Raw genomic sequence first — 13,758 nt, 5'->3', positions numbered from 1 at the left:
TTTAGATAAGGAGATGAAATACGAAAGATATTCTCAACACATGCTTCACCATAACATCATCGTGAGCTCACTCCTTTCCATGTCACGATGAGAGGCTGAGTGAGGCTCAGGCCAAGTACTTGTCATAGAGACCAAGGGTCAGCAAGTTCATGGCCTTAAGCTACCCCGTTTCCCCCACTCCTGCTGGTAGATTCACAGTGCCAGTGAGTCAGCCTAGCTCACCTGCCTTAGTTTACCATGTAACCTTATCAGAATATTCCAATCACTGAATAGCAGAGAGACAGACTTTGCCCTACTCCTACATTGCTGGGATCCTATGCACGTGCATATGTCACACACACACACACACACACTCCTTGGGAACAAGGAGCAATATGAGCAAGCTCAGGCTGAAAGAACCAAAGTCATTGAACTTGGGTAAGGTATTGCACACATGCCTGAGGAGAAGGCAGGAAGATCACAAGCAGTTCAAGGCCAGAGACCAGCTAGGTTTACAGAGCCAGTTGCAGGCCAATCATGGCTACATAGCAAGACCCTATCTAAAAATAAATTTTAAAAGCCGGGCGTGGTGGCACACACCTTTAATCCCAGCACTCGGGAGGCAGAGGCAGGAGGATAGCCATTGAGTTCAAGGTCACCCTGAGACTACAGAGTGAATTCCAGGTCAGCCTGAGCTACAGCAAGACCCTACCTCGAAAAACCAAAATAAATAAATTTTAAAACTTTATTTTTATTTATTTGTTTGAGAGAGAGAGAGAGGCAGAGGGAGAGAGAGAATGAGAGCACCAGGGCCTCCAGCCACTGCAAACAAGCTCCAGACGCGTGCGCCCCCTTGTGCATCTGGCTTACGTGGGTCCTGGGGAATCGAACCAGGGTCCTTTGGCTTTGCAGGCAAATGCCTTAACCACTAAGCCATCTTCTCCAGCCCTAAAATTTATTTATTTTGAAAAATAAAGTTCTTTTTAAAGGCCTGCAAAGCCAAAGGACCCTGGTTCGATTCCCTAGGACCACATAAGCCAGATGCACAAGGGGACACATGCATCTGGAGTTCCTTTGCAGTGGCTGAAGGCCCTGGCATGCCCATTCTCTCTTTCTCTCTACCTCTGTACCCCCTCTCTCTCAAATAAAAACAAGATAAACAAATTTAAATTTTTTAAAATTTTTATTTGTTTGAGAGCAACAGAGAGAGAGAGAGAGAATGGGCACACCAGGGCCTCTAGCCACTGCAAAGGCTCCGAGCATGTATCACCTTGTGCATCTGGCTTACCTGGGGAACTGAACTGAAGTTCTTTGGCTTTGCAGGCAAATGCCTTAACTGCTAAACCATCTCTCCAGTCCTATCATTATTATTATTATTTCATTTAATTAATTAATTTTTCAGTTTTTGAGGTAGGGTTTCACTGCAGTTCAGGCTGACCTGGAATTCACTATGTAGTCTCAGGGTAGCCTTGAACTCATGGTGATTCTCCTACCTCTGTCTCTCAAGTTCTGGGATTAAAGGCATGCACCACCATGCCCAGCTTGTGAAGCATTTCATGCTTTTTTATTTTATTTATTTGCAAGCAGAGGGATACAGGGAAAAAGAGATGAAAGAGAGATAGACACAGAGAGAGGAGAGAATGGGCAAGTCAGAGCCTCTAGCCACTGCAAACTCCAGATACATGTGCCACTTTGTGCATCTGGTTTACACAGATAACTAGGGAACTGAACCCAGGTAGTTAGGCTTTGCCTTAACTGCTGAGCTATCTCTCCAGTCCTGGCTTTATTATTGTTGTTATTATTTTTGCAGTACTTGGCAAGCATACTTGGCAAGCACTGTACGTGTGCGTGCGTGCGTGCGTGCGTTTCTTTATTTGAGGTGGTTTTACTGTCTCAGATTGGTCTGAAGTTTACTAGACTTACTGTCTCAGCCTTCAGAGGCTGGGATTACAAGCCTATTGCTACCATACTGGGCTATGATTTTCTTTTTCTTTTTTTTAAAAAATTATTTTATTTATTTATTTATTTATTTTTTTCAAGGTAGGGTCTCACTCTAGCCCAGGCTGACCTGGAATTCATTATGTAGTCTCAGTTTGGCCTCAAACTCACTGTGATCCCCCTACCTCTACCTCTGCTGGGATTAAAGGCATGTACTACCATGCCTGGCACTTTTTGTTTTTTTTATATATTTGCAAGTAGAAAGAGAGAGAATGGGTGCTTACCTCTAGCCACTGCAAATGAACTCCAGCTGCACGCTCCTCCTTGTGCAACCCACTTTACATGGGTACTGGGGAACTGAACCCTGGTCCTTAGGTTTCGTAGGCAAGTGCCATCTCTCCAGCCCCATGGGCTGTGATTTTATTTATTTATTTATTTATTTTCAAGGTAGGGTCTCACTCTAGCTCTAGCTGACCTGGAATTAACTCTGTATTCTCAGGGTGGCCATCCTCCTACCTCTGCCTCCTGAGTGCTAGGACTAAAGGCGCCACCATGGCCGGCTGATTTTCTTAAAGTGGCAGCTAGTGGTTTTTCAATTTGGAGTAGGTGTGGGAGAAAGGTTGGCTTGGGAGAAGAGAAACCAAAGTTGAGGCTGCTGGCTCTCAGAGACAGAGGCCTCAGTAAGGTCGAAGTCCACCTGTCTCTGGAGCAAAGGAGCCAATGGGGCTTAAGGGGCCACCAACACTTAGGGCTGAAACCCCTTTTAGGAAGGGCCGGACAGGGATGGGTGCATTAGGAATTACATCAGAGAAATGATCAGAATAGGGAGGAGGGATTAGGACTGAAGGTATAAACCCACATATCCTCACTCTAGATGCTGGCTTCGAAGTGGATCAGAGTTAGACACACCAACAGGCCACATATGGTGCTATAATGTCTCCAAAGAGCACAAAGATGGAGGGAGTCCTTTATGGTTCATCTGACCCTGTGAAGACTAGCTACTGTATTTTCAGATCAGCAACCAGATGTGGGGTTAAGCAAGCCTCATAGAGACAGAGGGACAGACGGAACTCACGTATCAGGGGACCAGATTCCATCAAGGGGAAGCCAAAAACAAGGGTGGCCATGCCCAGGGTCAGCAGAGTGGCTATAGAAGAGCTGCCAGCTTTACACTGTGACTCTAATGTGGCTCATTATGACCTGGCTCCACTCCCCCAGCTAGTAGGTATTTCTAGGTACTGGCAGGAGTACAGTGTGGGTCGGGCCAGGTGGTGGGGGGGGTGGCCCAGGTGGCCCTAGGACCCCCCCACCATGGAAAACCAGCTGTGGCAGGACACCCTGGGGTGCCACATTCAGTACCAAGAAAGCCCCCAGGAAGCGGAAGACATCCTATTCCTGCTGCTGGGCCTCATCATTCTTGTCAACATCAGCGTCAACATGGCCACTGTGGTCAGTGATGACCGGGGACCACTAGTAGGGGTGGAAAGGACAAAGCAGGAGGGGGGTAGGGTCTTGGGGAGTGGTGGAGCAGGGGAGAGGCTGGCCTTCGCTCCCATCCCTCCATCACCCTCAGATGTGGCATGGGCTCCAGAATGCCTTGGACAAAATGGTCTGTTGGATAAACAAGAAAAGTAAGTATGGAATCGGACAGTGAGTAATAGCCCCTCTCACCGCCAAACGGCCCTTCAGAATAACACCCCCCCCCGCCCCCCCTCCCCACCCCGCAATGTTCCCAAGCCTGAATTCTTCTGGAACTTGTCCTGACCTCCTGCACTCTTGGCTTTCCCCAGTTGAAGGCCAGGCTAGTGACGGTTCCCTCAAAGATGCCGCAGCCAAGGCCCAGGACATCCACATCCACTGCACTCTGGACCCCGTACAGGTGAAGATGGCCCGACCCACGCGCTGCTCGTCTTCCTCCTGCTACTACCTTCGCAAGTGCCGCCGCCGCCGCCGCCGGCGTCGCCCACGAGGCTGCCAGGACCCCCAGCAGAGCCCCTGGAGCCGGCGGCCGCTCGCCCTTGGCCCGAAGCCCCAGCGCCGCGAGCTGCCGCCGCCCGCGCCCTTTTTCGACCTGGAGGACCGAGACTCCTCTCCTCCGGAGGACGACCTGTTGGTGCCACCGCCCAAGTGCCCGCAGCGGGCCTGCGACGGGCTCTGCAAACCCGTGGCTCTGGCCTCGGGCGTGGGGCTGTGGGGCCGCCAGGGCGGCATCCTGGCCAGCTTCCCGCTGCCCTCCCTCTACCTGTCCCCGGAGCTGCGCCGCTTGCCCAAGCGCGTGGAGGCCAAGTCGGAGCTAAGGCTGCAGACCTTTGCGCCCCACTGTCCGCAGCCCCCGACCCTGGGTAATGTGGAGGCTGATCAGTGGGCCTCGTCCCCACTCCCTCCCCGCCGGCTGCTCCCCAACCCCTCCTGGGTCGCAGCGGGGCTCGGCCCCTGCCCTCCAGGAGGCCACGTCCTGCACGAGGCCTCGGAGCAGAGGAGGCGTGGCGGGCCGGGCCCCGAGCCTCCAGTGGCCTTTGTGTCCAGGCACTCCCGGTCAGAGGCCCAGGGTTACCGGGAGCACAGCTCCCCGCAGTCCCAGGGGAGGAGCATCCTCGGCTACACTCACAGCCAGCCCAACCGCACCCCACCGCAATCCACGGGACCCCTGGGGTACAGCTCCCGGGATTCTCACGAGGCACGCCATCGGACGGCTGACTGGGCCGAGGTCATTATGTCCACTCGGCACCCTCTGGCCACCTCCACCTCCCTCACAGCCCTGGCTGAGGCCTCATATCAAAGAGCCCCGGCTGCCAGCTCAGGCTTGCTCCTCCACTCTCCTCAGCCCTCGCCAGAAACCCAGGCTGATCCCACCCCACCTCCAAGTGCCTTCGTGCCGCTCAGTCGGAGCCCGGGGGGCGCTGCCAGCTACCAAGTGTACGACAGCCTGGAGCTAAAGCGGCAGGTGCAGGAGAGCAAAGGAAGGGCCAGCTCCCTGCCGCCGCCTTCCGCCTCGGCCTCGAGGCCCTCTCTGCACAGAAGCCGGACGGGGAAACTCAGCTGACCAGCACAGGAACGCGGGCACTGGGGCAGGGCATGGAGAGAGGAATAAAGAGAAAACAGACTCCAAGAAACCTTGCGGTGGTCTGTGGTTTGGAAGCACCTCTCCTTCTGTTGTCCTGGCGTCTTGCCCTCAGATTCCTGAGAATGAGAAACCAATGTGTCCTTGCCGCAAAGCTGCTCTTGGCTCAGGGGCCACGCTCCTGCCAGTAGGTCCCTCCTGGTCCCGTGTGGTAAGTACACGAAGGTCCTGTGACCGCAGACTGCAGGCGCGGGCTTTCGGGCACCCACCCAGTCTCCGCGCTTCGTGTTCCAAGGGGGGATCAGAGACAGGTCAGAGACCAGGCACATCAAAGCCTGGGGCCCACTGGAGGGCAGGAAGAAGAAAGACTAAGGGCTCTAGATTCCAGACGAGGCTCCAAAGCCAGACTCTTCCTGGTCTCCCAGAGTGATCAAGGACTGAGGGATTTTGGACTCTCAACTGAAACTGTAGGAATGATGACATGAATGAGGAATGTTTGAGCTGAGCAAATCAACACACCAAGAGAAGAATGAAGCAGGGGAAAATGGCCTCCGGGCTGGCTTTTCCCAGTCCTCACTACTTGGGAACTCCATCCTGGCTCCTCCCCCGCCCCCCATTGGAACCCCAACCACCTGTTCCTTTATGACTCAGTCCTTTCCCCTCCCCCACCAGGAAGGTATTTCCCCAGTGAGGATGTGGGGGCTACGGGACTTCAGGTAGTCCCGGGACCCCAGGTCATGGGTCAGCAAGCCCACTATGGAGCCCAAACATGCTTGGGCACCAATCCCAGGAAATGCCAAGATTTAGGAGACTCCATTCTTCTGATCCTGGGCAGCTTCATCTTGCTCAACGTGGGCATCAACGTGGTGACTCTGGTCAGGGCAGGGTCTGGGCAACAGGGCAGAGGGAGCTTTGGGTCTGGTCTTCTTTTCTTTCAGATATAGGGTCTCACTAAGTGGCCCAAGCTGGCCTTGAGATTCTCCTGTCCTATCTACCATGTCCACTCTGAGCTCTGGTCCTGAAGAGGCTGACGCGGGTGGGCTGCTGGGATGAGGCCAAACGTTGGACTTCGATATTCACCTACTTCTGGACTCTCCTCCCCTCGCCTCCCTTAGCTCTGGAGGAATCTGAAGAGCTCCTTGCGGATAATTTTCCATCATTTTTTCCCCAAAGGTGAGTGGACCCCCAGCCTGGTCTCCGGGGTATGTTTGTTCCCTTTCTTTTATCCCAGTGTCCATTCTCAGCACCCCAGCACCTTGGGCACCCAGTCCTTGTTCTGCCCCTCCTTTCTCTGCAGACAAGCAGCCCAGTGGTGTAAGCAGCCGACCACTATGCATGCACTGCACCGCAGATCCCAGGAGCTTGTACTCAAGAATCTCTTCCCATTTCCATCGTCACCCCAGCCTCCTGCTTGGGCATGCTAACCACCTTGACTGGATGCCAGGCACAAATGAAGAGAAGGTTTCTCGGTGCTGCTGGATGCCACCCCAATGTGGACATCCCATAGGTCCCAGAGAGGCTCCACGGGAACTGTGGAAGGAGAGGATGGTGGGATCCAAGAAGGATCCTCAGGTCACATCCACGAGAGCCCAGGCTTCCTTGTTTTCCAGGCCTGAGAGTTCTTCTCAGTTTCCAAAGATGAACAAGATGGACATACTTCCACATGCTTTAGCCCAAGAGAGCAAGACCAAAGCCCCAGACTACAACCCAGCCCACGCCTCAGCCCACATCTGTGAGCAGAGCCTCACCCAGTCACAGACGCGTGCCTCAGAGGGCACTCACTTCCAGGCACAGGATCTTGAGCACGCCTCAGCCGAGGCCCCAGCCCTCATCCGCCCCCCTAGTGAAGTTCACAGTGCAGCTCATGCCTCACCACCTATCCCAGCCCCCAGCCTACCCTGTGCCCCAGCCCAGGCCCCACCTCCGAGCCAAGCCCGCCTCTCAGCCCAGGCCTTGGAGCAAGCCCAGGACCAAAGCCCAGCCCCTACTATAGTCCAGATTGCAGCCTTCGCCCCAGCCCCTCTCCCAGTCCAGAGCCTAGCTCCCACCCCAGCCAGGGGTTCAGCCCACACCCCTGAGCAGACCTCTGCTCACACCCCAGCCCAGGACCCGGTACACAACGCCTCCCGTCCCCAAAGCCAAGACCCAGTCCAAACCCCAGCCCAGGCCTCGACCCACTCCCAGGCTGATGTCCTTGAGCAGATATTATCCACAGTCTCAGCGCATACCCCAGCCCATTCTCTAGTTCTTTCCTGTGCCCCCACTCCAGCCCAGGGACCCATCTCTGTCCCAGAACCCCCCTCAACTTTGGCCCCAGCCATATCTCCTGCTGTGGCATCTGTCCATGTCTGTGCGCCAGCACCTAGAAGTACTTCCGCTGCCTTTAACCCTAGCCTCTGTACTGGCCATGTGGTTTACGATGCCCGGAGGGCAAAACAGAACATGGTCCTCAAGGACAAGGCCCAGAACTGTAGGCATCCTGGTAGAGACTTGTATGCCTTCTCTCAGCCCCAAGAGGGGCAGGGCCTGGTAAACTCTGGTATACCTGAGAAAACATCAAAGCAAGATGGAGGGGGCATTGTTAAGCCTCCTGCAGGATCAATACTGAGCTACCTGGGGTTAAGGAACATGGAATGGAAGATCTCAGATGATGCCAAAGACAAGCTCTCCCAGCACAAGACCGTCCCTCACTGCAGCTTCCATCCTTCCAGTACTGAGAGGAAAAATGCAGACTCACAGATTCCGGTCTACCCCAAGATCCTGCTCTATGCCCAGGATGCTGCTCCTTTTAAGCCTTGCTTTCATTCTCCGAGCACTGCTCAGAGCTCACTGTCTACCTTTCCTCCACCATGCACTCTTTCTCTGCCACTTGTTCCCCCCAGAACCTTTGTTCTTCCTCTATCCAACCCTCAGAAACCCCCCAGTTTCACACAGTCTCCCCCCACCTTTCTCCCAGCCTGCAAGTCTCCTTTGTCGGTCCCCACTTCATACTTCCCTAGCTCTTCCCAGTTTCCCACCGTTTCCCAACCCTTGATCCAGCAGCAGCACTCTGAAGGTCAAGGCCTCATGCAAGAATTTGACCTTCAGAGGATCCTATGCGTTTCCAACGATTCCAGATTTGCCAGGAATCCAGGCCTTACCCCAAATCCAAGCCTTATCCAAAATTCAGACATCCACAAGAAACCAGGCCTAACCCAAAATCCAGGCCTTATCCAAAATCCAGACATCCACAAAAACCCAGGCCTTAATGAAAACCCTCACCTCCACATGAATCTGAGCCCTTCCCACGATTCTGGCCTTCACAAGAATCCAGATATTACTCAAGATTCTGGCCCCTCAAGCAGTTCAGGTACCACTCAAGATGCTGGTGTTGTTAGGAACCCATGCACCCCCCAACATTCTGACCTCCACAAGAACAATTTTATTCAAACTTCTGACCAGAAAAGTGTGGGGTTTATGCAAAACTCTGGAATCTACAGGAATGTTTTATTAAACCAAAACACCGCAGTCTACAAAACTCATCTTTCTAGAACAACTGACCAAAAGAGGTCAGGCCTTTCTCAAGATCCTGGAGGTTACACGAACACAGGAAATGTTCAAGATCCAGAGTCTACCGGAGTCTATAGGAGTCAGGGTCATACTCAAGACTCTGAAATCAAGAAAGGCCCAGGGCTTGACCAGGAATCTAGTCCCCACAAGAGCCAAACCTCCTGCATCCATAAGGGCTCAGGTCTCACACAAGAATCAAGAGAGTATAAGCGTCTTGATTTTACCCAAGATTCTGGAATCTACAAAGTTGCAGATCTTACCCAAGATTCTGAAGGCCACAAGAGTCCTGGCATCACCCAAGTCACTGAAGTTGAAAAAAGACTGAACCTTACCCAAGATGTTGGCATTTGCAAAAGCTCAGAGGCCAGCCAGGACCCTCGCCTCAACAAGTGCTCAGGAGCTAATCACGATATTGACCCTCAGAAGGATTCAGCGCTTGCCCACGGCTCTGACCTCCCCAAGGCTAGATGCCATACCCAGGAAGCTGGCCTCCACAGGAAACTAAGTCCTGTTCCAGGTACTGATTCTGCCCAAGTCTTGGACCCACTTCAAACCCTAAAGTCAACACCGTCCTCAATGAAGTCATTTTTGTATAAGACGGCTTTTCAGAAAAAGGATGCAAAACATGTGTCCTGGACTTCTGTCCCAATTAATCAAAACCCCTGCCTTCCCAAGGCCCACGTGATCTCCACTGACCAGAAAGCCTTCTCAGAGGTACCTGTACTAATTGAGCTGCAGTCGGTCTCCCAACAGGGAGGCAGTCAAGACTGGGTGTACAACCCTGTTCCTTCAACCTGCCAGAGCTATCGCCAGATGTCCGCGCCTCCGAAAATCAACTGGAGACACCATTTCCCTGGGTCAGACGCTCGGATAGGCCATGTGGTCTTTGATGCTCGCCAGAGACACTCAGTAATGGGCAGGGATAAGTGTGAAGCTCTGTGTCCCAGACGCCTTGGCCAAGAGGCACCCAGCAACGCAGGGGAGCCCCCCAAGGAGTGGGGATATCAAAATGTGATGAGGATCTCAGACAAACAGGGGGGCAATATAAATCAGAAATAAAGAGGCAAGAGAAGTGTGGTGTGATTGTGTGCAGACATTCATCCGAGCCCCGCCCAGTGCAGGCCATTGGCCTGAAGAGAATAGGAACCATCACGTCCCTGTTCCTTCTCCACAGCTCCACAGCCAAGCAGGCACTAGAGCTGTTATATCTGAAAATACAGTAGCCACCAGCTAAATGTGATTATTGGAAAAGAATGTCAAAACTTAACATTCAGGCCAGGCGTGGTGGCACACACCTTTAATCCCAGCACTCAGGAGGCAGAGGTAGGAGGAGGATCACTGTGAGTTCAAGGCCAACCTGGGACTACATAGTGAATTCCAAGTCAGCCTGGGCTAGAGGGAGATCTTACCTTGAAAAACCAAATAAACGAAAAATAAAAATAAAAAACTTAAAATTCAGACTGGAGAGGTGGCTTAGTGGTTAAGGTGCTTCCCTCCAAGCCTAAGGACCCCGGTTCGATTCCCCAGTACCCACACAAGCCAGATGCACAAGGTGGCACATATGTCTGGAGTTTGTTTGCAGTGGCTAGAGGCCCTGGCATGCCCATTCACTCCCTCTTTCTCAAATAAATACAGTTAAAAATCTCCCATGTTCACAACCATTTTGAGCTGGAAAGATGGCTCAGCAGCTAAGGCATTTGCCTGCAAAGCCTAATGACCTGAGTTGATTCCGCAGTATCTACATAAAGCAGATGCAGAGTAGTGCATGCATCTGGGGTGTGTGTGCAGTGGCTGAAGACCCTAATGTGCCCATTCTCTCTATCTCTCTCTCTGTGCTTATAAATAAATAAAAATATTTTTTTGAAAAAAGTAAAATTCTGAAGTAGTGGTTAAGGTGCTTGCATACAAAGCATTCAGTTCCTCAGGACCCACATAAGCCAAATGTACAAGATGGAGGATGTGTCTGGAGTTTGTTTGCAGCGGCTAGAGGCCCTGGTGTGCCCATTCTTTCTCTCTCTCTAAAAAATAACATATATTTAAAAAGACTTAAATTTCTAGGGTTGGAGGAGATGTCTTAGCGGTTAAGGCACTTGCCTGTGAAGCCTAAGGACCCAGGTTTGATTACCCAGTACCCAAGTAAGCCAGATGCACAAGGTGGCACATATACCTGGAGTTCATTTGCAGTGGCTAGAGGCTCTGGTGTGCCCATTCTTTCTATCAGTCTCAAATGAATGAGGGAATAAATAAAATAATTTTAAAAAAAACTTAAAATTCTAGCCAGGCATAACTGCACCCATAATCCCAGCATTTGGGAGGTGGAGGCAGAAGGATCGGTTCATTATCCTAGCTACATGAGAAGTTCAAAGCCAACCTGGGTTATGTGTCACTCTAGCTCAAAAAAGGAGGTGGGAGGGGAGATGGTTCAGTGATTAAAGATGCTTGCTTGCAAAGCTTGCCAACCTAGGTTCAATTCCCCAGCCACCTACAGAAAGCCAGACAGGCATTCATTTGCAGTGGGAAGAGACCCTGGAGTGCTCATATGCATGGAAGCACACGTGCGTACACACACACACACACACACACACACACACACACAAATTTTATTCGAGAATAATGCTTTACAGTTTAAAGAACTTTTGTTCCTCCTGACAGCCATCCCTAACATCTTCAATGCTCCTATAGAACTTGGGGCACTTTGTTTTGCTTTTTTTCTAATTTTTTGTTTATTTTTATTTATTTATTTGAGAGCAACAGAGAGAGAAAGAGGCAAATATAGAGAAATAGAGAGAATGGGCGCGCCAGGGCTTCCAGCCCCTGCAAACGATCTCCAGGCGCGTGTGCCCCCTTGTGCATCTGGCCAACGTGGGTCCTGGGGAAGCCTTGAACCAGGGTCCATAGGCTTCACAGGCAAGCGCTTAACTGCTAAGCCATCTCTCCAGCCCAGTTTTGCTTTTTAAAATATTTTTATTCATTTGAGAGAGAAAGAGGTAGAGGGAATGGATATCCCAGGGCCTTTAGCCACTACGAATGAACTCCAGATGCATACACTGCCTTGTGCATCTGGCTTTATGTGGGTACTAGGGAGTTGAACCCTGGTCCTTAGCCTTTGCAAGCAAGTGCCTTAACTACTGAGCAATCACTCCAACCTAGAATTTTGTGGAATTTCTTTTGCTTTTTTGGAGGGGGAGTTCCAACGTAGGGTCTCACTCTAGCTCAGGTGGGCCTGAAATTCACTACTCTCAGGGTGGCTTTGAATTCACTGCAATCCTCCCACCTCTGCTTCCGGATGCTGGGATTAAAGGTGTGTGCCACCACGCCTGGCTCGAGAATTTTGTTTTTAGGGTGGCTCAAAAGCTACCCTCTGAGGAGGAAGTAGGATGTAGGTGTGTCTGATGCCAGGTTATCTTAAACTAGAATGAGCCCCATCTTTGGTTTTCTTGTCTGGCTTCTTGTGCCAATCAGATAGATGCATTACATTTCCATTGCTTTCAGTTCCCTAACTCTGGTGGCTCTCGGTGTTAGTGACTGGGAATCCCTTACATCTAGGCTTCCCAAGTGAACTGTAATTTCAGTCTCTTCCTTCATAGGCATCTCTTCTCTTCCTCTAGTTTTTCTTTTCCTTTTTAAATTTTTTTAAAATTTTATTTATTTATTTATTTGAGAGATTCAGAGAGAGAAAGTGGCAGAGAGAGAGAGAGAGAGAGACATTAAGAATGGGCATGACAGGCCCTCCAGCTACTGCAAATGAACTCCATAAGTGTGTGCCCCCTTGTACATCTGGCTAACGTGGGTCCTGGGGAATTAAGCCTCGAACCAGGGTCCTTAGGCTTCACAGGCAAGCACTTAACCACTAAGCCATCTCTCCAGCCCTTTAATTTTTTTAAATTGACAACTTCCCTAATTGTAAACAATATTCCATGGTAACTCTCCCTCACCCCACTTTTCCCTTTGAAACTCTCCATCATATCCCCTCTCTCTCTCAATCAGCTTCTCTTTTATTATGATGTCATGATCTTTTCTTCCTGTTATGATGGTCTTGTGTAGGTAGTGTCAGGCACTGTGAGGTCATGGATATCCAGGCCATTTTGTGTCTGGAGGAGCATGTTGTAAGGAGCCCTACCCTTTGGCTCTTACATTCTTTCCACCACCTCTTCCCCAATGGACCCTGAGCCTTGGAAGGTGTGATAGAGATATTGCAGTGCTGAGTACTCCTGTCACTTCTTCTCTAGTGAGAGTAGCATTAATAATATATGAGTATAAACATTAAGAGAAGTGCTTACTGGGCAGTTTGATAAGCATAGTATATACATTTAGCCAGACAGCAGCAGATGTTACACCCTTAGGGCTCATAACTACCCCTGTTTTAAGTTTTCAGTATCAGGGATGTATTCCCTCCCATGGAGCAGGCCTCCAGTCCAATTAGAGGGCAGTTGGTTTCCACCATGACAGATGTGTCACTATTGCACCCATTGGCTCATTTGGCCTGGCTGGCAAAATATAAGGCTTGCAGTGTCCACTGTTGAGTATCTTCACTGGTGATTTCTCTTTCTCCCATTGAACTGCATGCAGAATAGCTTCTTCCAGCTTTCTGTCGGCTGGTCTACATGGAGGAGGTTATCAGCTCAGTTCCAGCAGGATTTCTCAGTGGCCTTGCAGCCCAAGTGTGTGGAGTCTTCAGCAATAGGGTCTTACTATCTATTCCTAGTGGGAAACCAAGTCTGTCCGCCTTCCTTCCTTTCTTTCTTTCCCTCCCTCCCTCCCTCCCTCCCTTCCTTCCTTCCTTTCTTTCTCTCTTCTTTCCTTCCTCCCTCCCTCCCTCCCTCCCTCCCTCGCTCGCTCCCTCCCTCTCTCTCTCTCTCTCTCTCTTTCTTTCTTTCTTTCTACTTGGTTTTGCAAGGTAGGGTCTCGCTGTAGGCCAGGCTGATCTGGAATTCAGGGTGGCCTCGAACTCTTGGTGATCCTCCTACCTCTGCCTCCCAAGTGCTGGGATTAAAGGTGTGCACCACCATGCTTGGCTTTTTCTTTTCTTTCTTTCTTTCTTTCTTTTTTTTTTTTTTTTGTTAAGAAAGGGAGAGAATGGGCACCCCAAGCCCTCTAGGCCCTGCAAAGGAACTCCAGATACATGCACCACTTTGCACATCTGGCTTTACATGGGTACTGGGGAATCGAACCCCGGCCCTTGGGCTTTGAAGGCAAGCACCTTAACGGCTGAACCATCTCTCTAACACTTT

The 13,758-nt window shown here is 51.0% G+C and overlaps 2 protein-coding genes across 2 annotated transcripts; both read left to right on the top strand.

Annotated features, from left to right (window-relative positions):
* Positions 1 to 3,228: 3,228 nt before the first annotated feature.
* Positions 3,229 to 4,960, top strand: Spem2 (SPEM family member 2). Its single transcript, XM_004669169.2, has 3 exons — positions 3,229 to 3,366; positions 3,491 to 3,548; positions 3,708 to 4,960. Exons 1-3 carry the CDS (start codon positions 3,229 to 3,231, stop codon positions 4,958 to 4,960), a joined length of 1,449 nt encoding a protein of 482 aa, XP_004669226.2.
* Positions 4,961 to 5,715: 755 nt separating this feature from the next.
* Positions 5,716 to 9,750, top strand: Spem3 (SPEM family member 3). Its single transcript, XM_045131289.1, has 5 exons — positions 5,716 to 5,853; positions 6,094 to 6,151; positions 6,330 to 7,090; positions 9,281 to 9,522; positions 9,702 to 9,750. The coding sequence occupies exons 1-5, from the start codon at positions 5,716 to 5,718 to the stop codon at positions 9,748 to 9,750; spliced, it is 1,248 nt and encodes a 415-aa protein (XP_044987224.1).
* Positions 9,751 to 13,758: the final 4,008 nt, after the last annotated feature.

The sequence above is a fragment of the Jaculus jaculus genome, chromosome 12 (assembly GCF_020740685.1).
Source record: "Jaculus jaculus isolate mJacJac1 chromosome 12, mJacJac1.mat.Y.cur, whole genome shotgun sequence".
Lineage (NCBI taxonomy): Eukaryota > Metazoa > Chordata > Mammalia > Rodentia > Dipodidae > Jaculus > Jaculus jaculus.
This window is presented reverse-complemented; position numbering and strand designations above follow the sequence as displayed.

What these genes read in the sequence shown, in the direction of transcription:
- Spem3 (XM_045131289.1), top strand. Translation starts at nt 5,716, where the DNA reads ATGGGTCAGCAAGCCCACTATGGAGCCCAAACATGCTTGGGCACCAAT. An exon ending in GCATCAACGTGGTGACTCTG is followed by an intron (nt 5,854 to 6,093) that starts GTCAGGGCAGGG and finishes CGCCTCCCTTAG; the next exon opens with CTCTGGAGGAATCTGAAGAG. An exon ending in CCATCATTTTTTCCCCAAAG is followed by an intron (nt 6,152 to 6,329) that starts GTGAGTGGACCC and finishes ACTGCACCGCAG; the next exon opens with ATCCCAGGAGCTTGTACTCA.
- Spem2 (XM_004669169.2), top strand. Translation starts at nt 3,229, where the DNA reads ATGGAAAACCAGCTGTGGCAGGACACCCTGGGGTGCCACATTCAGTAC. An exon ending in GCGTCAACATGGCCACTGTG is followed by an intron (nt 3,367 to 3,490) that starts GTCAGTGATGAC and finishes CATCACCCTCAG; the next exon opens with ATGTGGCATGGGCTCCAGAA. An exon ending in CTGTTGGATAAACAAGAAAA is followed by an intron (nt 3,549 to 3,707) that starts GTAAGTATGGAA and finishes GGCTTTCCCCAG; the next exon opens with TTGAAGGCCAGGCTAGTGAC.